The sequence below is a fragment of the Ooceraea biroi genome, chromosome 9 (genome assembly GCF_003672135.1).
Source record: "Ooceraea biroi isolate clonal line C1 chromosome 9, Obir_v5.4, whole genome shotgun sequence".
Taxonomy (NCBI): Eukaryota; Metazoa; Arthropoda; class Insecta; order Hymenoptera; family Formicidae; genus Ooceraea; species Ooceraea biroi.
Window position 1 is genome coordinate 2,949,866 of NC_039514.1, and position 25,240 is coordinate 2,975,105.

Sequence of the window (25,240 nt, forward strand, 5' to 3'; positions counted from 1 at the left end):
GCGATATAATCGAGCGCGGCGCAGTGCACCCGCGCCCCTTGTCGTGCGGCCAGTTGCAACGACGACGCGACGAGCATTTGCAGATGGCAGCCTGTAGATTTCGTAATAATATCGATTGAACGTGGCTCTATGCGTGCTCGATAAAGCCGGAGTCCGTTCGCATCGAAGCGAGCGAAGCGGCGATCGACGCGCAAGATAAATTAACCTTTAAACCGTGATACTCTGAATTTCACCGTATGTCGAACATACACCCCAATAATTCGTGATCGTCATAAGCTCTTACTTGAAAATAAAATTGTTAAATCGCGCAATTGTTTAATAATTAAAAATTATAAGGACATGTAACAGAACGGAAATATGTGCATGTGATATTGGAATGTAAATTTCTTGATAACTTATAATTTAGACTCAAGCGAAGATTACGGGTAATCTAAACGGCGGTAAATTCGTTTGAAATACGAAACTGTTTTCGATATATTGTCCTTATTAAAGAGAAATTCACAAACGTAATTCAGAATGCAGAACGCAGAAAGGCAGCGAACTTATGAATGCAGAATGGCGCGGTTTTGGTGGCAAGGCCTGCGAGTTACGTTTACGGGGCGATGCAGCTTGACAAGATTGAGGAGGCAGTACGTTGCGATTTATATATATACAGGTTTGAGGTCAACCGATATGTGTGTGTGTTGCCACTACCGAAGGCATCGTTCACCTACTCCACTTTCGGCGAAAATTTCAGACTCAGGGATATCGCACTCCCATCTTGTATCATGATAACGCATATTTTACAACTTATTAGCAAATTGAGAAACAGATAATGTTGTCAAATGTATTGTAGTCACGTATTATTTGCGCGAAAATTCGTATGATTAAGTGCAAACATTGTAGGTATAGGAACAAACTGCACAGCAATTCCGCCTGAGCATGCGACATCGGATTAACGAACTAAAATAATAATATAGCATGATACGAGCTATTAATATACAACAGAAGGCGTTACCGTATGCACAGCGCCTTAACTGCTCGGTGGCTGCCGCGACCGTGCCGCTGAAAAATGAAATGAAATGGAAAAAAAAAGAATCAGTTGTAAAGTAATTATTAATGCTGGTGCATGCAACGCCCGCTGCTTCCAGAAACTTTTCGGTAGCACGCAAATAAGCCGTATTCCTTTCACCTTGTGCATACATCCCAACTTCGATTCCCGAGAAACGACGATTTAACTCTCGGCCAATTGTCAAATTTAGCCTTAGTAACGTTAGAATATCAAATTATTTTGTACGTATTTTAAGTCACAAGAAAATAATCTTTTTTTTCTCTTACAATATAGAAAAGATGATTATTAGATAAATATATTAAATACAATGATAAAACTAATTAGAAAGTATACATGCATTGTTATATATTGTAACATTATAAACAACTCAATAAAAGAGAGCTAAAATCGTTTCTATACTGTAAGCACAATCAGGCAAACGAAAACGGACGCGTGTCAGAAATCTTAGAAAACCCGGCCGAATGCCTTCGAATCCCGAAAGCAGGGAGTCAGATATCGCGATTGCGAGCGGAATCAGGCAGAAAGAGAAGGAAGTCCGCTCGCGCGCCAATCCCGTGTAAACATTTGCAATGGATTTGCGAGCTATTCAAACGGTTAAATTCTCTTAAGAATTTGGTTTGTACAGGGGTGGTGTGCCACAGGCTGCGCACACCCCACACCGCTCTCTTCTATATACTATATCGCGCTACGCTGGCGGTTCCTTCTTACCCCAAACGACGAAGACGATTTCTTCGCCCCTCCGACCCCGTCATTCTCTCACCCTTTGTATTTCTAACAATTGATATTCTTCGCAGTGTAAAGAAACGGACGACGCACCCTTCGTTCTGCCGCTATGCTCCTTGCCGGCCCGATGTCGAACAAATAATACGGACGGAAAATCTGAGGAAATTACCGCGACGCGGATAAATCTGCTCGTCGACTCTTTCGGTTTTCACGCCGTTCCCTCTTTGCTTCCTACCCTCGGGGATAAATTGGAGGTAGTCGACTTCCGTTCAGCCTCTCGACCTTGCCGAATCCAATGAGGCGACTCGTCTTTTTCTTTTTTTTTTCTCTTCTGGCGAGTCTCGGTAAACCGCGACTTCTTTGATTACAGCATTAAATGATATCGTAACGCAGTAATTCAAAAATGTAAAATCTTCAAATTACTTCAAAAACATTTAGAAGTAATCTGAACATTTAGAAGACGTGACATAAACCCCCCAAAGCTACTAAACTTGATAAATGATTTACTTTTTTAGATTTCAGAGCTGACATATCTGTCTTATAAAAATAATTTACTATGAAATGTTGTTATCATACTTGTCGAATTTAAAATAATTTCAAGAAAAGTCAACACTAGGATCGAGTCCACGAAAAGGCCACGGATCACGCGAGAGCAAGGATATCAGTAGCGGCACGAGCGGTATCCCTTAAGGCGGCCGCGAGGCAGGAACTTCGCTAGCGAACTTCTATCAAGGGCAGAGGCGAGACCGCAACGATCAGTAGTCCTTCCCGGTAGCAGTTCGTCTCCGGTCTCACGGACGTATGTAAAGCAGCGACCGAAACAGCCGGCAGACCTCCGCGACCGCTCCGGGGGCGCCCTTACCTGCTCCTCAAGACAAACAGTGGCGGTGTCTTAACAAGTGGACCAAGCTGCGCCCAAGACAAAGGGTAATTGAGGGTAGGGATTAATACCCCTATACACCAGAAATCCAGCCCCGTCGTCCTCCTCCTCCCTACTCCATCCTACCTCTCGCCAGAGTTCCACTGTATCTCTCCTCGGGAGCACACATCCTCCTCTCGCCTCCCCGTTCTCAGCGACAGTCTTCGGCTGACTCGCTCTGGTTATATCTCCTTCCGATGTCTTCGGTTTCTCGCACCCTCTGCCGTTCCTCAACGTGCTCGTTTCGTGCGCGTTCTCTCTATGTCTCTTTCCCTCTTTCTCTTTCTCCCTTGCATTCTCTGTCTCCCTGTGTCACTCCACCTTTTCCTCCTCGATGCTGCTTCCCGTCTAACTCGAGCTCCTTCGAGAATCCCCGCTGGGGTACGACCGGGTCATCTTGCTAATTAAACAATCAAATACGGGCAGCCGCCGGCTGCCCACTCCCTGCCCGATTCTCACGGGTCTTCCGGATCGATTGATTAACTTCGCCGGAACTTCGATTGTCCCCCGCGAAAACGAACGACTCGCCCCTGTGCGCCCGAGCGTCCCGGTGAATCACTGTCCGACATCTTTCCTCGGCAATGTACCTTCGTCAAGACTCGAGAATTGGGAACACGACATGGGAGATGGGAACTAATTCGCGTATAAGAAATCCGATGTGTGAGAACCTAGAAGAAGAGAGATAAAAAATATTATTATAAGTATTGAATAGAAACATTTCATCTTTATTTAAATAAAGTTAGCAAATTGCTAATCTTTCCGTAGTTATTGAAATTTGATAGTATTTTTATCTTCAAAATTGCCTTATTATATGTATACTATATAACATGTACTTCATAGAAAAAATGCATTGAAAAATGTTCGTGTTACGACATTCGCACGTAAATGAAGCAGTAAATTGATTTCGCGCGGTCAAAGTTGGCGTTATCTCGTCTGCGCATGCAAGTAAAGTAGAATCTTGGAGCAATCCCGGAATTCGCGTTACCTCGGATCGAAAACTTGGCGAGGCCTTAACAGCTCCTTCGAGAGTGAACGTGGCTGTGCTGGCGGACGAGAGGGCGGGGCTCCACCCTCGCGGAATTATAATACAAAATGCCATAACTATCGTCCTAATCACACTTTATTCTAACTGGTCCCTCCGTAACGAGGTGGCACAGTCCTTTGTGCGAAGCACGCGGACGAGCAGATCGTAAAGTAGAGCCACCCCACGGGACCTAAGGGTTCTACGTTCTTAGCGCATGAAACTCGAAAGGACGCATTTGGAAAGCGTGCGAATATTACGATTACTCTCCTAAGCGCGGTTCATTATTATCGTTTGCGCTGCTCGTATAGACGCAGGGAGTTCTTAACGTGCCGCTGGTTAGACACGATAATGATAACGAATAAGTATAACGATTATATCCGAAGCTAGTGCCAAATTCCGGGCGACTATCGCGAAATAAAACGCAAGATTAAGCATAACACAAGACTAAAAAGAGAATCCACGATTCAATAGGTGATTTTTCTCCAAGTGGGGTTTGTGGAAACGTATCCAGATTCTTGTTCGCCTGCCACCATTCGGAAGTATGCGATACGAAGAGAAAAATTCCTTCTCGAATGGTAAAGCGGTGGTAGGGGACAATTTACGTTGACGCACAGATACGAGCGAGCATGTATGGAACTGCAGAATAACGCTGTAATATCGAATTCCACGTTCCACGTCCCGAACCGCCCGCCCAAAGCAAACCTCCCCAAACATTTTATTGGAATCCTTATTCGAGCTGCCTTTCATTGCGGTTCAACTGGAATGTGCAAATAGGCCGGTGACACTCGATGCGGAAGAGAAACATCGCAATATATACTTATCGTACGCAAATTGTTTATACGAGACATGTCAAATATGTGATACATCTCGTCACAAAACTGTTTACCTTGTAAAAACAAAGAACACCGTTTTAAAAAGTACCCTTTGATTTAACATCGTTATTTGTAAATGTCAAGCAACACAATGCTCTCTTACATTTCAAATAGAGCACAAATAAATGCCTATTTCTTTCATCTTAGCTAGTGACATCGAGTATGGACTGCACTCAGGCAGAAAAATATCGGCCAAAAGAAAGAGATAACGACTGGTGACGACCAAGCTTTGTTTCTAATCAGTAGTATAGTAGAGAATTGGAAAAAGAGAGCAATTGGCCGTCACTTTTTTCCCTCTTTGTCTAATTCTAGCAACACGAGCGACACGAGGACTTCCATGTACGGATCGCGCAGTCCATACTATTTGTCGATGGCTACTGATATCAGATTCAGTTATTAACAAAGTTGCCAATTAGCCTCGCTATGCAAGCCGTTGATGGTGTACATCTGATGATCGCGGGCGTTTGAGGTGCGATCGCGAGCATGTTTGGCGAAATAATCGCCTAGCAACGATACAATGTCGTCAATGTATTAATTATTGAACCAGTCGCAGTCGTGGAAGGGCCGATCGCGGATAACGTTGGCGGTACGTAACGGAAGACGAAGGGTGCGAGAGGAAGTTAGATGGAGCGGCGCGTCGACGAGTCAGCCAGATACACGGCACGAGATAATTGCCGTTTTAAATTTTACATTTTATTGCCGATCAGCCGGCGATAGGGCTTATTGCGTGCGTTCGATTGTAATACTTTATCTCGCGTGGCGATCCAACGACCCTACCTTGCACAGACCGACAGCCTTACTAAACCACCCCTCCCTTCCCACCCGCATTCTCCTAGCTGCGTGCTTCACCCCTTTCGTCGTTCGATCCCCCTGCACATAAAAAATATGAGTGTATGCGCCAGTCGCGACATGAACGGGCCAACCAGGCTAAATATGTTGCTACCAATTGGTAATGTGTTCTGTTTATATTGCAAACTATCTCATTTTTATACAATATTACAATATCTTTGTCATATGTTTAATAAATGGATTAATTTATATACAACATATAATGATTATTAATTTTTAGTTATTTGTCTTCGTTCACTCATAAAGATACTCTGCATTTAGTCTGATATCTAAAGCACGATGCGATATTATATATGTCCAAAGAAGAATTTGCACGTCCGTGTGGCGTGTCGACTTGGCAAATGTTTCGACTGACATACGATACACACGTTACACGAGAAAATTGCATTCTCCCATCTTTCGAAATTGCATTTCCCTCGAAAGACACGTCGTATTCGAACTGTTCATTCGGCCACAGGCGAGGTAACGGTTTAAGCTCACGATAATTTACGATCGTAGTCGGAGTGCGCAACCTTTGACCTACGAGCGTCTTGCATGCGGCCGCTGGGTGGTTATGGGTGGTTAAAAGGCGAGACTACCCACCGATCCGACTGATGGAGCGGCGGGTAGTCGGGAGGTAAGAAGGGTCACTGAGTTAAGGAACGGTACATGAAGGTACGGAGGGGAGACAAATAAAGGACTTTTCGTACTTACGTACGTATATATGTGTACCTGGCTGCGTACCTGGCAATGCAAGTATCGATTATTAGTTGTTATCTTGGTGAAGTATTGCAACCCCGCTTAGGCGGCAGCTAAGCGAGGCGAGCGAGTAACCCACCAAGCAACAACACAACCATCACCACTACTACCATCACTACCACCACCACTACTATCGCCACTACCCTTCTAGACGTTGCACAACCCCGCTTGCCCTCTCATCTACGCTGCGGCGTAGACCTCGGCCACGTACATACATCACTCGACACCGAGATAAGACTCGGATGGATCGTTATACTGCCCGGTCTATGATTAATAATTACTCGCAAGCTTTTATCAGATGCCAGACGACGGTTGAGTTACCTCGATAACAAGTAATCAAACCCCACGAACTCGCCGAGGCTTAGCGTTAAACGAACGTGTCCGCGGATCCGCACGCCGCGTTGGATTTATTTAAAAAGGCGGGTGCACACGATCGATTACATCGGCAAACATTCTAAACGGGGACCCGACGTTGAACCCGTTGACGAAAGATAAGGCTTTAACATGGCTACGAATAAGCCGAAGTAATTAATGAATAACATACTGCAACGTGATACGTAAAAGAAAAAATTGTTGCAATTCTAGGAAATTTATCCGCATATAAATTTAAAATAACGGTCACTGTGTAGCGATCAATCACATGCTTATAGAGCTGTCCTTCAGATGGAGTTGGCAAGTTATTAAAGAAATGCTTGGAAGTATCTTAGGCCAAACTCATTAAAAGAAACGACAGATCATTAATTCCGAATCAAGGAAAACTCCTGTTAGAGATAGGAAGGGTGTTCGTCCCGCGGTGGCGTGCCGTGACACCTTTTCGCCCTTGTAAATGCAAATTTTATTAATAACGAGTAGGTTATATTTCAAATCGGTCCGAGTTTCGCGCCAACCGGTAATCGCGTACCTCGGGTCACGCACCTCCCATTGCACGCACGTCCGCCGGCCAACCGAGACGACCAATTTACGTATATGTTACAGTAAACATGCAAGAAGGATCACAGGTCTTCAAGGCAGAGGATCATCCGCCCTTTTACTCAGCGTCTACGCCACTTTTGATTGCACTCTTGCGCGCCGAAGGCCGCTTCGAGCGGGTTAACATTTAGCTTCCGTTTATTACGGTCGCATTGCGCTCGATAAATCCACCGGCACCTCTATAATTTCTAAAACACATACATTTGATAAAAGAGCGAGCGTTTCACGCGCGGGGGATCACTGCCGAGTCGTGTCTCGTTCGAGGGTAGGAGCGGGGGGATTAAAAGCAGCGTTAATCGCGATTTGCCATATCTCGCCCTCGTTAGAGCCAGGTCGCGAGACGCGAAGGGGTGAATCGTGACCGCTTCTCCAACAGCAACGACGAATCGCGCGAGGAGGAAGGAGGGAGGAGGGTTGCAGCAGAAGCGGGGCAGGCAGGGTGATTTTCTAACCACCCCCACAACGCGGGACGTGCATGTTCCGTGCGCTATCGTCGACTACGATCGGGTATCAATAGAATTTGCATAAAAATCTATACGCGCCTTCCCGGCCGGCCGAGGCAATATTGCTCGCTCTTTTATATCCCAACGATGAGTCGCCGGGCGTCGAGCTTTACAACAGATCGACACGCTCGCGGCTCGTGTAATTACGAAGCGGATAAGTAGGATGTGATCTTCCGAGGAATGTCATAAATTGATACGAGAACATTACTCTTGAACATTACTTTTTGTTCCCACATAATTATATATATAATTCGGTGCGAGGAAAAATACTATGTTACTCTTGCTGATAAAGGATGCTTCCTTTACCAAACATAGTGCACACACAACACTCTCTCCCAAGCAAAACAGTGATTCGCAATGAACGTTGTTCTAACCCGTCTTTCGTATATAGGCGTTTAATTAGACTGCCAGAGCGCGTGGGAGTTCGCAACTTGAGTCAACGTGGCAAATCGCGATCTTGGAATACTCCAAAATGTCTTACGCGTATCCGCAATTACTTGCACAGGTGTCACTTTTGCTTGCTGAGATCTTTTTGTACCAGTACACTTAACATTATTGCGCGCGAACGATGCGGGAAAGGAAAATATTTTCTCATTGCTGATACAACGTAAAAATATTGATTCGCTCAAAATCACAAAGAGTAATCGTTACTTCCCGCATTTACGTGTGTGAGGCTAGCGTGATACGTGTCTCCATTACAGGCGCTCTTCCCCGGGATATATTCATTGTCATATTTCGCTAATTGCGTGACCATGTTAGCCTCGATTCCTGATGCGAGGTGCGTGTGCGTCCGCGAGACATGCATGTACGCATAACACGAAGCTTCCCGCTGAAGGATCACAACGGTTTCATGTCACTCCCTTCACATGGGACGAATGTGTTTTATTTGACGGCCTCACCTAAACGTCTTCTATTCCCCGTCGACGTCGACGCGCGTGTCGACACGCCCGGAATTGAGCCGCGCATTCAATTTTAAAGTGCGTGCCCGCTCCGGAAGTGGAATCGGGAGAGGTCCTCGGGGATGCGTGAGGTGTGTATCACCCTATTTCCGATGTCCCTCTTACACAAAAGAAAAATAAAACGTATTTTATAATACATGCTTGTAATGAAAAGATAGTGTTCAAATTTTCTTTCCCAAGGGTCATTTGTATTCGAAGATATCGATCAGTTTATTATTTATCTCAGATGTAGTCTTTATAGTTGAATTGCATTAAGAATTCTTAGTGTAAAAATTCTACTATTTATATTCAAAATCATATATTAAATAAGAAAAATGAGAGAACGGAAACATTCACCCACTTCATGTGTTACAATATTAGATGTACAAATTAATTCGATAATTCGATTAATTCGCCTTTACCTTAATTAATCTTAACTTCGCTTTAAATTCAAATATCTTTCCACCATTTAGTGAATTTTTATGTGTCAAACGTAAGATTTAAAATGCGCTTGGCGAAGCTGACAACATAATCTCATAAAACAGTATCAAATATGATAGTGTCCACTAAACAGCATATCAAACAATGTATTCTTTTTGTTTAGCAATTGAAAGAAAATACTGCCAAGGCTACAAATATTTGTTCAGCTTTGGGGAAAGATGCTGTAACGCATAAAACCTGTAAAAGCTAGTATCTGTAAAAGTGTAACACAGCAAGTCATCTTGCAGTACGACAACACTGGCCGCACGTCGCAAAAGGGACGAAAAACACTATTTATTCGTCGGGCTGGGAAGTTCTCCCTTATACAAATTATTCATCTAGCCCTTTTAGATTAGCACTTATTCTGATCGCTGCAACATCATCTGGTTGATACATGCTTTAAAACGTGGAAAAGGGGCACAAAAGCATCGATGATTTTATCGACTTAAAGCTGTTCTTAATTTTTCGAGAGGGGATTCGTCAATACTCAACAGATGGACGAAAGTTATCAAAACTAATGATGAATATTTCGAAGATTAAAATACATTTTCTATTTCGACGTTTAATTTCTTTAAAACTGAATTAATTTGTACACCTAATATATACTCCCTAGAATATGTTATGTTATTTTTATTCATACGGTGACATCTAGTTCAGTATCAATCACTCGCAATCGATTATCTAAATAAAACGAACGGAAAATCTGTATGATATTTCGATTCAATAGCGAGAACGACACAGAACGGAGAGCTGAATTTTTCCAATTATCCACTCGAGTAAAAAAGAAGGCGCGTACATGCCAGACGATATTCAGCGTCGACAGAAAAAAATGGAATCGTTCGAAATACATACGTAAAAAAAGAAAGCAAAGGTCTGCTGCGGTCGTTTCGCTTTCATCGCCTTCCTCACAGCAGAGATCGAGGGTTTCGGTTTAAAGGGCTGCTTTTGACCGGAAAGTACCGACGTCGTGGCAGACGCCGACGCTCGGCGGTTCGCAGCTGATTTCGATTGAATAATTTATGTTTCATTACACGAGGATGAGAGAGGGGAGCGGAAGCCAAACGGTGGTCCGGGTTTATAGGCACCCCGCAAACGCTGTTCGTGTGTTTCGGAGAAAGGGCGCCTCGACTAACATTGCGCCAGTTGAATCGGACGGCGAGCTTTTCACATATTTCCTATACCTAGCCATGGAGGGCGACGTGAAAAGAATTTTGTATCGAGGTTATTGAGGGCCGATACTGCGATGGGCAATGATGGTTAGCATTGCTGCGCTCCCATTATGTTACAAAGAATTCATAAATGAATAAAAATACTCCATAATTTGTAATAATAATAAAATAATAAAATAACTTAAAACTCATACGTTTTTTATTTTTGCAAACTACATTCCATTCACATTTTCTTAACTCACGAATTGGAGTCCATGCATCTCATATATGTAATAGAAGATGATTGTAGAGTGGAGCTTATGAGATTTCATGGAGAATTATGCTATTTAAATGATAAATATTTCGAGCCTAAAAGATTTATTATATGTTAAACGGTTATGACGTAGCCGTGATTTTAAAGAGGAATGATGATTCGGCATTCGTGTTTGACCCGAGAGATCATAAGTTCCTTTCGACCCTCTCAAAGTTGCACCGCGCTAGCAGCCGTGATTTACCGGCTGAAATTTGAGTATCACGAAGCACGCGAAATGCGTATCGCGATCGCGAATCCAATATACCGTTCGCGGGGGATTCCCTCTATTGGGTGGTCATAATTCACATAGGGATTCCATAACAAAAGGAACGTGCGTATGCGTATGTATCGAAACACCGATTTACATCGAAGATTTGTAAGAAGAATTCGTTTCTATCGATACGCGTTGTAATCTTGAGTGAACAAAGAAGCTTGCGTTTAAAGAATGACATTAGTGCAGAAAACACGTAGCAAATAATTTTCACGTTGTGTGAAAAGCACAACAAAGTCGAAAAAAGCATGTGTTTCTTACTTAATACGAAAATGTATGTAAGTATGAATTTTAAATTAAGAACACTATCTTTGAGAAAAATACCTCGCTGTTGAAATAGCATATATTCTATAATATGGAATTATATTATAATCAATACAAAGTTCCAAGATAAACGACAAATATATCATATATTGAATAGAAAAACTGTGTATTCTAAATTTACGAATCTTTCAAATATAATACCTGATATCATCAGTCTCTTCCAATAATATCGAGATATCAAGATGTTGGAGATCATTTGTGATCAAGATAACTGACAAATACTGGAGAACAAAAAAAATCCCCTTTTATATACTCGCAATATTCGAATATTCGTATCGGATCCTGTGATTTCTTTCCTCGCATTACAGAAGTGGAATTGAGCGCAATAACGTGCTTCTGATATTGCTGAGCGCAATACATCGGCAGGCAGTCACGCATGAACAGGAATATGAGATCCAAGAACCGATTTCTTGAGACGGCACGGTACGCGTTCGATGCAATCATAACTTATGCAATTACGGGGTTGCCCGTTTATCCGGAATCGGCCGAGATCACGCGGCCGATGTCCGCCCGAAGGCGTCGACCTTACGGCCGTTCAAATCGACGGCGGCAATTCGCAGCTACCCCTTTCTGTCGGGGAGTCAGCGAGCCGTTTTGCATGGAGCTTCCAGTCGATAAGAAGACGGTCGGCTAGCGACCCCTCACCTCTTACTGGGGGTATCTACCCTACCGACTCGGGGATGATGCCTGCACCGTGCGACTGCTTCTGCTAATCTACGAAAATTAAAGAACATTATCACATTTTGCGATGTGCAAAAAAATACTCTGACATTTAACGAAGGGAAATGTTGAATGTAATCTTTTTGGTTCTACATCAGTCTCACTTTAAATGCTCATAATATTAATACATTACACTCAATCCTATCATAATTAGTAATACACGTAATAATATAAAAATTGGAAACTACGAATGCAGCAAAACATGATAGTGTCACAACATGTTGCAATTCTTTCCTAACAATATACGAGAAATTAAAAAACTGCTATTTCAAACCAAGAAATAAGAATTACACTATGATATTTTCGTCGTGGATAGTTCGACATAAATGTGCGAATTGGCTTGAGAGTTTAATTCGCCCGATTGTCATCAGGCATACAAAATGGCTACACGGTCATGAAGACGAAACGACATATTTATCGCTTCGCCGTGATTTTCCCGGTTTAAATCACAACCGTCGCCGGACCCGCGATAAGAACAACATTAAGGACAGCTAATCTAGCATATACCGTGGATACACAACGATGCCGATATCCGGCAATGTGTTGGTGTCTCGTCGGCACTTGCTAATGGGTGAGGGCCACCGTCGCACTAGCGCTCTCGCTCTGGGAATGTTAACGGGCCTTTCTCGTGTCCCCGATGCATTGGCGGTTATCGTTTGAACTGCATTATAGATTACGCGCGGTAAGGCAATAATAATTGCAATCATTATGCAAATATCCAGCCACCCCTCGTTACGCGCCGGAGTACTTTGCCTCGCAATACCGCCTCTCGCGCGCATAGCGCAGATACCCCTCACCTCGAGTATGCTGGCAATTTGAAGTGTGCGCGACGCATTGTTGCAGACTATTTGAGCGAAACCTTTGAGCCACAAAGAATGCTCTCTCGGCGAAAAACGCCGCGTATATTCCTTTTTTTTTAATTTTCAACACGTCAGACGCAAGAAAATTTTATAAACACGTCCCCGTATATCTCGCGGGCGACGACCTGCGCTCATTTCTCTACGAACGTTTTGAGAGAATAATTCAGAAGAATTATTTTACCTTAAGATTCTCTTGAAACACCAGGAGAGAAAATCGAACGATCGTAACCACTTTACTACGTTACTTTTGCTGAAAAAGAAAACATTCATTTGATAAATCATCTCTGCTCGATGCTAGTCACGTTAATTTATTTCTTAATGGAATAGTGTCCAAACAACGGGCGCGCAATTACGGAAACATTTTTCACGAAAACAAAATAATCAAAATGTTCCTGTCGTAATGGTTTCGCGGCGTACCTTCGATGTGTCCTCCGTGACAGAATCGTTCGTCGAGAATAAATCGACACGCGGCCACGGACCATTCGTTCCCGTCGACAAAAACGCATCTGTCCATTAATGTTTCGTATTCCCGTAAGATACGGCCCCGGGGACGCGATTCATATATATGACCCTGCGCGTACATGGCATGCCAATACCCGATCGACCCCCCATGATCGTTTATCATTCCCGTGTGTCCACGTGCACGTACGCGGCACGTCGGCAGCGAGAAAAGGCGTTCTTGCATTCCGCAAATGAGACAGCGATTCTACGAGTCTCGTTGCACATTTCGCAAAATGCACGGCAACGCTTGCCTGGGATCGCTTCTCGCATTTCTCGACGATACGGCATACATAATGGTCTTACAAGTAAATTTGTCATTCGGTAATTAAGGAATTACATATTCATTAATTAATTCATCCTTAAGATAACGCAAGTAAATTTTATTTTACGATATTTATCGATATTTGTTTTCATTATCATAAACGCATTTTCATAAACACAAACGAAAGAAGTGTTTGCGGCGATTAAATTGCACAGACTGACAATCGCACAGTTCACGCACACCCCAATTCGGTCCGTTCCCCAATGATACGTTCGCACTAAGGTAATTAGACTCAAATTCGCCAAGGTGTCGGCAACAATTGACAAAGAGCGAGTCGATCGCATCGGCGATCCGGAACCGCAAGCACTCACGTTTAATGAGATCGAGCAGTGATAAAGCGCGAACGTGGACGCACTTCCGGCCGTGTTAGCCGGTTTATTGCCGTGCTTTGTTCTTGATTTATATGCGCGCACAGCGCGACTTCTTCATCCCCCCCGGAGCTATCCGGATTCGATTCATTAGCGAGAGCGCTCATCGCATTTCCAATAGGTGGACCATAAATTTTGTCCTTATCTACGCTGCGTTCGTCGCGCGGGAGTTCTACAAACGTGCGTCGACTTTAATAAATTGAAAAATCACGTTATGCTTCGCGACCAGGAACGCTCCACGGTATAATATGATTCTCTGACTTACGACGGCCCGTTATCATATCGCGGTAACGAATATATTCCATTACGTGACAACTGCGCGCGTGTGTATGTACGAGATAGCGAGCGGCAAGGGCGGAAGGAGGACAGACGGTCGAGAGAATTTACTAGAATATATATTTAATCAGGATCGTCTCGTAATTAGGGTAAAACATTTCTGAACCACACGTGCCTTCGGAATAGAGATGTAGATATGTGTAGTAAGTATATGTCGTTTATGTCGAGGACCATGTATGATCAACGGATTCCACGCAAACGTCGGTATTTCAATCTCAATCTGTTTTTTCGTTATCTCTGCGATACTTGATTATATTAGATTTTTTTACGACCGCTAGACACTTTGCTAATTAATTTCCGATTTATAATGCGATATCGTGATGCATCGTTTTTGTAGGATTAAGTTGATAATAAAATCTTTTAATAAATCGTGCTGTTATTAATAATTAATTCTGCCAATTCTGCGCACTCATAGGGATGTAAAGAAATACTATATGTATTTTCCGAATTTGTATTACCTCTATTGTATATTACCTACCACGTTTTTCACAAATCAAGAGAGGGTGAGTATTGATAAATTAATGTTTATTCCTTGCAAATGGAACCAATTCTATTTTCCGAGTCGCTTTCTCAATACAGAGTAAACATTAAACGCGCGACTGGAGGGATTCGCCGAACAAGGCTCTCATATTTTTTCATAGGAATAAATATATGTATGTGCGTATATACGTCGCGATTTTGTTGAAGCAGGATGAAGAGAGGGGAAACAGACCGGCAGACGTGCCGCAGTCAGATAGCGGAAGTAGTAGACGACAGCTTCCGATGGACCGCATTGTGTACGAATCACATGCAAAATGTAGGAGCCCAATATGAATACGTCTCGACAATGGCCTTCTCCGATTTCACTTCTTTCGATCGTATCTCGCGTAATCGTACAGAAAGATGTTTGAGGGGTACATAATTTTTGAATAGTAAAGCTGAACGCCCCCACGCGTTCATAATCAAACTGCGTCAGAATACAATTTTGTCATAAAAAAGGTAATTGCCTTTCTTAAAACGATTGATTGTCGGTCTACGAGAATTGATATTATAAAAACAAATAAATAAAAAACTAAAATAATATACCTAAAACATAAATTTAAATAATAATATGCATATAAATTATAGCAGGCAGATGAAAAAATTTGATTTATGTCTGCGTTGATCCATATCATTGAAACGTTTACTCGATGTTTTTCACAACTCGCGTCATTGTTTAATTACCACGATATTTTCCTCGAATCTTCCGCTTGCGCGTCAGATTTTTTCCACGCATGCAGAAGACAGTCTGTCCAAAGTCGTCTACATATGACGGTGCTCAACGGCAGTATGTATGGACGCGCGGTGGGTGATTCTTTAAGCGTGAAATAAATAACTCGGAGGGCTCGGCCGAAAACGTGACGCGAGCCAGTTTTCGGACCCTCCAACGTCACGTTAACGAGAAAAAACCAAGGGAGCACATTTTAACGTCAACAATTAAAAATATTGTACATATATTATCGGACACAGGCTCGCCTCTTTGCCGCACAGCCGCGAGGGTCGTCTTCGCTCATCCTTCACGATTACAAACTTGTTTTTGGGTACGCTCGCGGCCGTCGTAATTATAGCACACGTAGGAGACATTATACACGTTGGACACGTATGTAGCCGCTGCGCATAGAGCAGCATATGCTATATCATGTTTTATATTTCTAAATGCAACAAAGGGGAAAGAATGTCTCTTCATTCTTATGATATCTACTTCTCTTTTATAAAAATAATATTTCTCATGTACGAGTGCTCCCCGAATTAATGTAATATCTCTGCGAATGCAAGAAATTCTAAAGGATGCAACTGCAACTGCTTGCATTTTGCTTATTCGCATTGCTTTGGGCAAGTAATGAAATTTAGTTATTTTAATATTTGTTCATAAAGCTAAGAGAAAGAAAACGATTTACTACATATTATTGATAATTTGAAGCAAAAAGGATATCACCTACTTCTTTTTCTTAAATCTTGTAATTACGCAGACGATATTATAGATGATATTATAGATGTATTGAAATGCGTACGTTCAAAATACATTCAAAATAGGCTAAATTCTCACAGCATTGCAACATAGATTATCAACAGACGCGAAAGTTTGTCCAGCATTCATAGAAATACCGCGTTTTCGTAATTACGCGCGTTTTTCTCTCCTGCGAAACGAGCTGCCCCCATCTCTCATCCCGGACAGGGCTCCTCATCGCCGAGACTCGCTCTTATCTTGATATTTTTAGGAGGGTATTTTCCAGTGCTGCACGTTCTTTTCATTTCATTTAAACGGCGAACGGGGAGGTAGGACCGCTCGTTCAGCGCTCTTGCAACGGATAGCGCCACATTTTCATTAAGGCTGCTGATTTATCGGCATAGTTAGCCCAGTCGACCTCGTTACGGCCTTCTGAAGAGAGCCATGGGGGCTGCTCCTCGGGAACTTTTCGGCACGTAAAAACCTATAAACATCTATGCAGTTTCGTTCTTATAATCTTGTTACGAATGCAACGCGACCACTTACCACGTCAGTCAATATCATTTGCTTTTAAATGCAATGGACCAGACTAGCATGAGTGTGTCAAAGATTATTATAATAACAATAACTTCAATAATATCCTTAATTAATTTGGATCTTTTCTAGAAATTAATCAAATTCCTAGACCTGCATTATCTTTTATTTCGCGTATTTTCTATAAATTTCACTGATATTAAAGAGAGAGAGAGAGAGAGAGAGAGAGAGAGATTGCAGAAAACTAAAATCAGGAATAGTCAAAGTGCAATATTTTATCTCCATTCGGCTAGCCACTAACACGTTGGATTAAATCTAGAGGATCCAATCTCCGCGAGAAGCCCGAAGAAACCAATTGATAAATCAAAGAGCCCCGAAAATAGAACAATCTGAGACTGACAAAATTTTGCCAGTGGCCGAGGCTACCAGATGCGAATACCATTTATATAACGTAAAGGGTAGCTGAAGAGAAAGGATTCGCGAAAGACGGCTAAAGGGAAGACGAATCGACGACACCACTGTGCCAGCCCGCAACTGACATCTTCCATACGTCAAAGCCCCGCTGACTCGTCTTTCCGAGCCTCCGAAAACGCTTCGCCTTCGTATCTGGATTACAGAGGGTGGCGAAAGATATTTTATCTTCTATTCCTCATTCAGAAACGAGGCGTGTCCGAAGCACTAAATAATTAATTTATATACAAATATGGATTTATGGATGTTTTTATCGTATCATATATTCTTTTTGCAACATCTTCAATAGTGCCAAAGAAAGATAAAAATATAAATTACTCTACCTGCATAATAAATATTTTGAAATCAAAGTGTATGTGCATATGTATATATGGGTATGTAATTATTTCCCATAAAATTTTAAGCGTTTCTCTTGACAGGCAACTTGGACCAGAAATTGAATCAGGTTGAATCGTCTACGTGATTACATCTCAAATCACCCGACGAGACATAACGATCGCGCTGGAAATTGAATTCTTCAGAAGCATCGCAATCACCGGCGAATTTTTCACCCCCCAAGACTGCGTATCGACCTCAACATCTTTCAGAGGGTGGTGCCGAAATCATTTCAGAGAATCCCGATTGCTACCGCATGCGGGCGCGTTTAAAGTCGTACTAATTAACACGGCAGCGATTCAAGATGTCGGCCGTGCTGTGGGATGGGCCGAGAAGGAGGAAGTCTTAAGGCAGCGTGTTCTCTCCAGGGAGCCAAGTGTTAGGAGAATTAACAGCAACCCCTGATCTTGGCCCTCTATGCTATCTCCCTAATAATAAACTGGTAATTCCCAATGCCCCTATAAGTTACTCCCTTTCAACGCCACAATGACCTACGAGTGCCAAGACGTATTGTCTACCGGGTGTTCGTGATCCGTTCTACCGTGCTCTTCATTCTGCAGGCCATTAGTTAATTGAACGAGAAAAACGAACCAAAGAACAGCGGAGAGATGTCGCGCTTATGACAACGAATCCGATAACCGTTGTTATGTCGTCGTGACATCGACTACAGATGCTTCCGACGATCTGTTCAGTATTATACCATGCTTTTTAAGCTCGGATTAAGTTTTCCATAATGTGTACATAAATCTTGCAACACCTTCGCTTGCAAATAACTTAACTATTAATTTATTTTAATAAAAATGCAATTTAGCATCTTCATTATCTTATAAGGTTAGCAACCCACGCATTCTAAAAAAATTTTTGAATTATTTATGTCCGAGCATTAAATAATAAAATCCAGCAAATGTACATTACGCGAAAAAACAAATATATCATAATTACTGAACGTAATCTGAACGCGATATAATGAAATGTGCGTAACAGATATGCATGGACCAGTGATGAATTGCATCGCACGAATGAAACGATTAATAAAATCTGACAATTTCTTGAGCAAACAAAATTCGCTACATCTCAACTTTGGTTTACCGTGATGGAATATTGATGATCGCTGGTTTCGCGTGCGTTCTCTCTTCCGGGCATTTAGCGAAACTTACTCCCGACCGGATGTTAATTCGCACTCGGAATGAATTCATCATGATCTCAGTGCAAAGCTCACCCGTTACATCGTTACAAGCACAGCGTATCCTAGAACGTGCACACCTTCATCATAGACATCCACCATGGCCTGTAAAGTACCGTGCTTTCCGTGGCGAGAAGGGGTGGAAAACGCGAACAAGAGAGAGGGAGCGGATGTTGGTTACAGGTAGAGAACGAGAGGGATTGTAAACTTCCAGGAGGAAGCTCACACAACCTCTCGACGGGAACCGGTTAGATTTATGGCCATAAATTCCTATCCAATAAGAAGCAAGAGATCCATGTATTCTCTAACCGTAACGATGCATGCAAGCACTCAGTATTGTGCACAACAAGAATTCTTCGATAAGAATTCGAGAATACGCAATCGTGTGTACAGAAAAGAACATATCTTTCATGTAGATATGAAAGAAGACGCAACAGATTTTTCTTAAATCGTTTTTCATGATTTTTTAGAATAAACATTTTTATGCAGATACGATATGAGTAATCATTTTTATATGCTAACTTGAAAACAAAATAGCTATTAAACACCGTAATCATAAGCTAGATTTGTGCTACGGGTTGCATTTAGCATTATGTTAGCCGCAACTGCTGTAATAACATTAGTAAATTATACGTATGCATGCTTGATAAATCTAATTGCTTCTCTGGGAAGAGGCACTAAAAAGCAATGAGAAGCGTCTTATTGCAAGCGAAGGATATGTTCTCCTCTGTTTAGCGTGGATATCTGCTCCGTAGATTAGGAACGAAGGGGACGGTAACAGTGACCGATAAATTTCGCGGTGACTGTCTCTTACTTGTAATTAAACGCACAATTTAAACAGATCGTTAGTGTCACCATGGTCGAACTGGAAGGTCTCGCGACGACGATCTTTGAGAGGAAATTTTGCGATGACAATGCATACCGCTTCACGAGCAAATTGTTCAAGTACCGACTATTTACACCTCAGTCTATAATCTACTTGTAATTAAATCAACTTGATTAAAAATATACTTAATATTTCCTACTTTCCATAACTTAGGAACATAAATATGTCACACACATACACAAAGCATGACTTTAATATACTACAAAAAGTATTTAAAATATCGTCACTGTTTTAAACTTGATTTCTTATTTTTTTGAATCATTACATCAACAATGTTCTTTGTCACGATGTTGCATAACAGCTATTTTCTACAACCTACATTTTATGCAGCCAAACGGGGCGTGCGTTTTCACTCTGCATGCATATAAACGCGCTATCGTCCTAATTACTATATTGTGATGACCCGCGTCGCATACCAGTCGAACATCTGCGATCCATCGTGACGGATAAATCACCTTGGGACCACCCTCCAATCGCGTCTCGCCCATCGCCTTGCATATAGACAGTTACTAATGAGCCGACCCCATTTAATTAACCGTATATGGTTTCGATACAACTGCCGGACTGTTTCCCATGTACGTATGTACGTATGCGTGTGTGGTGTATGCGCGCACGCGCACGTATTATCGCCGCGCACGCACAACTTCGACTAACAAATTTATTCCAACGCGAAGCGATATTTCATCGCGACTGCTTTCTTGCGTCGACACATCTGTTCGATTCGTGGTATGCCACGGATCTATAGGTACGAACATTTCTTAGTAGTGGTATTCTAAAACTAGTTTCCAGCATAATTCATCGTCGGTCGTTATCGGAAAATGAATTGCAAATCACTTTGCATGTACCGAGTAATCTGTAGATCTTACTGACGGGACTCCCGCATTTTGCACAAGAAAAGCATAATGAATGGGGTCAATCGGGAGGGAGAGAGGAGAGCAATCATTTCTCTTTTATAATGATTACACATCTGTTAAATAATTTTAATTATTTAATAGATATCTTATTTGCATAGCTTTCCATTCAAACGTTGCATCACTTATATCCTTTAAAAAGGATCAAAAAATTTTAAGGGCCGTAGTTACATTTTCTTGCATTATACGTACGTACATTGATAGATAGAATAGTTTGCGCCTTTCTTATTTTCGATTCTGTACATCGTAAAATTGCGTCCCGCGAGATATGTTCCATTAAATTAGATTCAATTAAATATCACACAAACCATTTACGACGCACAATATGCATGCGTTAACTTTTATAGAGCCTAGTAAGAGGTCAGTTATCAAGAGCCTCCGTGGCGCAATCGGCTAGCGCGTTCGGCTGTTAACCGAAAGGTTGGTGGTTCGAGCCCACCCGGGGGCGTTCTTTTTTTTCAAATCCGTACATTTATACAAACAAAAATAAGAAAAGCATCATATTATGTGTGCACTATCTGCTTTACACGTTTATCAAAAACATCACGTAATGAAAAGTAAAATAATAATTCAAGTAAACAATTTATTTCAATAGTATTTTAATACATAACTGCAAATTTACATTGCTTTTTGCTAAGATACATATAAAAATATTTTTTTCAAGTATCAAAGATTTATAATACTGTAATCTTTATAAGAGAACAAATTTTATATAATATTTATAATGTATAAAACAATATTCAATACGTGTATAACAGAAGTAGCCATTCGACAGACATTACGATCATTTTTAAAATCGAAGTATAAAATAGGTTAAGATTTCAGAGACCCTGATAAATTGTAGATACTCACTGTCCTTCAACGGCGCCGTGGCTTAGTTGGTTAAAGCGCCTGTCTAGTAAACAGGAGATCGAGGGTTCGAATCCCTCCGGGGCCTAGGAGCAAGACAAAACTTGCTTCATATTTTTTTTTCATTTTACCAGATATTTTAAAAATATTGATCATGTATATAAAATGTAAAAATAGAAACATTCTCACATATATATTTATTTGTATATCCTATATGCAATCTTTATATCATGACCAAAGCTACCTGTATCGATCCAAATTGACCGTTATTGAATCGAAACTAGTGAGTCTCGTAGCTAGCTAGTAACAACGTTACTCTATTTAACTCAAGCAACTGATAAATGTTCGCCACATTCTGACAATAGTCATGACGTGAGTGATATCTTACCTTTTTGTGCTATTGCGATCTCGAGATTCACGAAGCTACACGCCGAGATTGGTTCGACCGTTACACATTTAAATGGCATCTAATCGTTCGCATTTGCTCGTCACATTGGATACTAAAATTTCGCGATAAACCGTCCGAGCCGAATGCCGCGCCACGATCAATGCTCGTTTCGTGAGACGCGTACAACTTACCGACCGACGAGGGTACTTGACGGATCGTTGACGCGACGAAAATTTCAATAATTTAGTCGGCCGTAAGATCATCCGCGTTTCCGTTTGAAAGTAAAATCTCGCGGTACACTAATCGAAGCAAACGCCGCGCCTAGATCGACGGTCACTTCGCGAGGCATCGAGGCATACGAAGTTGACTGCAGGTAGAGTTCGCAACTGTAGCGCGGCAGTGAGTCGAACTTCGTGCGGTGACCGGACACGTGTTACCTTCTTCGAGCGTGTGTGTGTGTGTGTGTACGTTCGCGAATATGTCCTCGTGCACGGATCTGTTACTGTTGAATGAGAAACGGCTGTTTAAGGATATCAGAGCAAGCTTGTCAGGCGGCGCCAAGGAAACGCGAAACGTCCTCGAGATACGTGACAATGTACTGTACGTGTGGAACGCCGACAAGTGCTGTGTTCTCACGCTCAACGTCGCAGCGGCACGCGGCAAGCTTGGCGAGGACGTCCCGTATCAGGTGAGTTTTTATACGTATTTGTATTCTCGTTGATCGTCGAAGGATTATTTTCCCAAATATCGCGCGTAAATACCGCGAACTGCGTCGGGCAGCGCGTTGCTTGTGCAACCTAACCTTAACGACACACGCCGCGTCGGCTGCTAACGCCTGCGCCCAGCTCTTCTGCGCGTTGCGCCAAGCGATATACATAGCTATCTTCCCAGGCTAAATGCGTTCCTTCACCGGTACTTGATAACTTTACAAGTTGGATTATTTCATCAAATGTTTGTTGACATAAGATTATATTGACATCTGATACGTGCTATTTTGTGTCATGTTTATATTGCTCTCTTCACATGACTGGTAAACACATGATGTGTCTGCACATGTGAAACGTACAATGAGATAATCAGAGTTGATTAAGAGTATCAAATTTATGTTATTGATTATTAGAAATTTCTTGTTAAATTGAATATGAAAGATTAAAATAGCAATAAATATATAGAATATGAGGAAGAAACATGTGTGTAAAAATAGAAAAGATTATTTCTACTGATCTCAAGAAGTTTCCAAGCATCACAATGATCCAAATAACAAAAACTATTATTCAAATACAAAATATAAACATATTTTAAATTTCACTCTCACTATCCTCTAAATACAAAATATGAACATATCTTAAATCTCACTAGCCTAAGTGCTTATAAGTTTTCCAACTATCTTATTAATTATATATCTAATTTTTCTAAGCACATGATTTGAATAACATCATCGCAAAAATAAACATTTAGGATAAGACTCGGAGGCACTAAGGATTCCTCAATGCAGTAGGAAATTTGCCCATGTTACTGGCGCACTTGCGGGAAACGATTGCGCGGTAAATGAAAGGGAAGCGGCGTGGCGGCGGTAGAATCGCGACGAAAATGGTCAAGCGGTACGTTTCATTCTTGCTGGTGCTTTTATTTCATTTCAATGGCACCGCGGGATCAGCGGGGCACGTTAATGCCTCGGCGCGCGCGAGCGCAAAAGAGCGGCGAGGGGATAATTTATAGGAAATGGGTTGTTCGACGCTCCGGAGTAATTTAATTAAAATAAATGTCCGCGCCGCGGAGAAGCGTTGCCCGCACGGATGGACCCGCGGTTCCACGACTGCGAATAAAATGCAAATTCAGACCCTTCATCGGGGGAAAGGGTCGCCGCGCGTACGCGTACGTAGATAAAGGTACCCGTGAGGGTGATGGCGGTGAGGAGGAGGAGGAGGAGAGGTAAGTGCGGACGGAGGGTCCGATGGTCTCCCGGTACCGATCGTCGCTCGTTCATCCGTTGATTCGATAAGCCCCGTGTACTCGGTTAATTTCACTCAGCTGTCGTTTTAATAACGCGATGACGTAATATTTCGTTCGCTTTGCGTTACGCTGTGGTTGATCGCGATTGATTTAAGCCAGAAATCGGAGTTACCCTCGTGACTTGAACAGCTCGGGGAAAGACGAAACGCGTTCAAGTAAATCCTCGATAATTCGAGATTCCTGACGAAACTTAACGAGCCAACGCACGGGATGCGATAGATCGGACAATTTTTTAATCTTTCCTCGGCGACTCGCCGGAGGCGTCGATTACGTTAAACGGCGTCGACGCCACGGCGCGGCGCGGCGGCCACTTTGCGCTCGCTCGCTACCGGGTGTATGCGCTCGGGCCTGGCTGAAATATCGGTCGTAAATAATAAAAGTTAGCGAGGTTCCTCTCTGGCGCGCACGCCGGGACTTTAAACCGGAAGATAGGTGTCGCAGGATACGGACGGAGGGCGGCGGTGGGCAAAAGTGGCGGCGGGTCGGGGGGCAGCGGCGTGGTGCGGGACGGAGACAAAGACGCGCCATTGTCAACCGCTCCGCCATCGGAACCGCCATCCGCCGCGGGAAACTTTGAATCATTTTTATTGCATAGAGTTATCTTTGTTACCAGCGGAACGAACGTCTAAACGTGTCCTGTCTCTCTCTAACTCTCCCTCCCGTCGGGCTATCTCTCTCACCGCCTCCCGCGCCTTTCGCCAGGTCATCCCCGGCCCTCGTCCTTCGTCCTCGCGCCGGTTCTTCCTGCCGGTTACGCTCTCTTTCCCTTTTTGCCCCGTCTCCCCGTCTCCTACGGCCGGGCCGAGAGATAATACGAACGCGAAAGCGTTCACACCCCTTTGGCTGCCCAAATGGAATAAGTTCTTTAATTCGCGGATTTACCGCCGGGCTAAACGAATCACCCGCGCTGTCGCCGAGATAATATTCGGCGGACGAAAGAGAGCCTTCTTGGCCGAACTTCCATTTGCGACGTGTTCCTCTTCAAAGATCTTCAAAGATACTCGCAGCTGGAAACAAATGCGGCTTTCAGCGGGTGTTCATTTAAGATGCTAGATTTAAGGGGTGACGTGAGGATTATACGTGTCACATTTTCTAACATCAGTTTGCTAAGACGAAATTGCGAACGTTTATCGGGGAACCATAGATGCATTTTGCTAGGCATCTGATTAAAACAAAACTTTCACGAGTCGAAATCTTGCGCAATGCGGTTTTGCCCACGTTATCATTTGTGATTCTTCGCGCTATCTCTTCCACGCGATCCACCGTGATTAAAGACGTGAAACGCAGACGATCGTAATCACGGTAAGGTAAGAGAATTACTTCGATTCGCGAGCGCGATGCGATGCCAACCGAGGGCTTACATGAGGCTTTCTATATGCCTCGCGACGTATAAAAGGGGCAATCTTATCTAAATTAAAAGTGCCGGACTTGCCGC

General features: G+C 42.7%; 1 protein-coding gene, 1 long non-coding RNA gene and 2 other non-coding genes across 6 annotated transcripts in view; 3 read left to right on the top strand and 1 right to left on the bottom strand.

Annotated features, from left to right (window-relative positions):
• The window catches only part of LOC105276294, a 380,772-nt gene extending 358,828 nt beyond the window's left edge, over positions 1–21,944 (bottom strand). Inside the window, exons 1-4 of one of the 3 annotated variants that reach the window (XR_003406934.1) lie at positions 21,793–21,932; positions 21,408–21,490; positions 12,884–12,952; positions 2,637–3,361 (exon numbers count right to left, since the gene is read on the bottom strand). This is a non-coding gene — a long non-coding RNA (uncharacterized LOC105276294). Of the gene's footprint in view, positions 1–449; positions 3,362–12,883; positions 12,953–21,407; positions 21,491–21,792 lie in introns of those variants that run through there. The other 2 variants (XR_003406933.1, XR_002193050.2) reach the window with 2 other exon arrangements.
• On the top strand, positions 20,930–21,003 carry Trnan-guu. Its single transcript has one exon. It is a non-coding gene; the product is annotated as a tRNA-Asn (tRNA).
• Trnat-agu lies at positions 21,419–21,492 on the top strand. The gene has a single exon. It is a non-coding gene; the product is annotated as a tRNA-Thr (tRNA).
• Positions 21,945–22,128: 184 nt separating the features above from the next.
• LOC105276290 (nuclear pore complex protein Nup88) overlaps positions 22,129–25,240 on the top strand; it is a 60,604-nt gene continuing 57,492 nt past the window's right edge. The window contains exon 1 of the mRNA XM_026972114.1: positions 22,129–22,480. Within this exon, the coding sequence (XP_026827915.1) occupies positions 22,271–22,480 (210 nt within the window). The 5' untranslated portion in view covers positions 22,129–22,270. The remainder of the gene's footprint in view (positions 22,481–25,240) is intronic.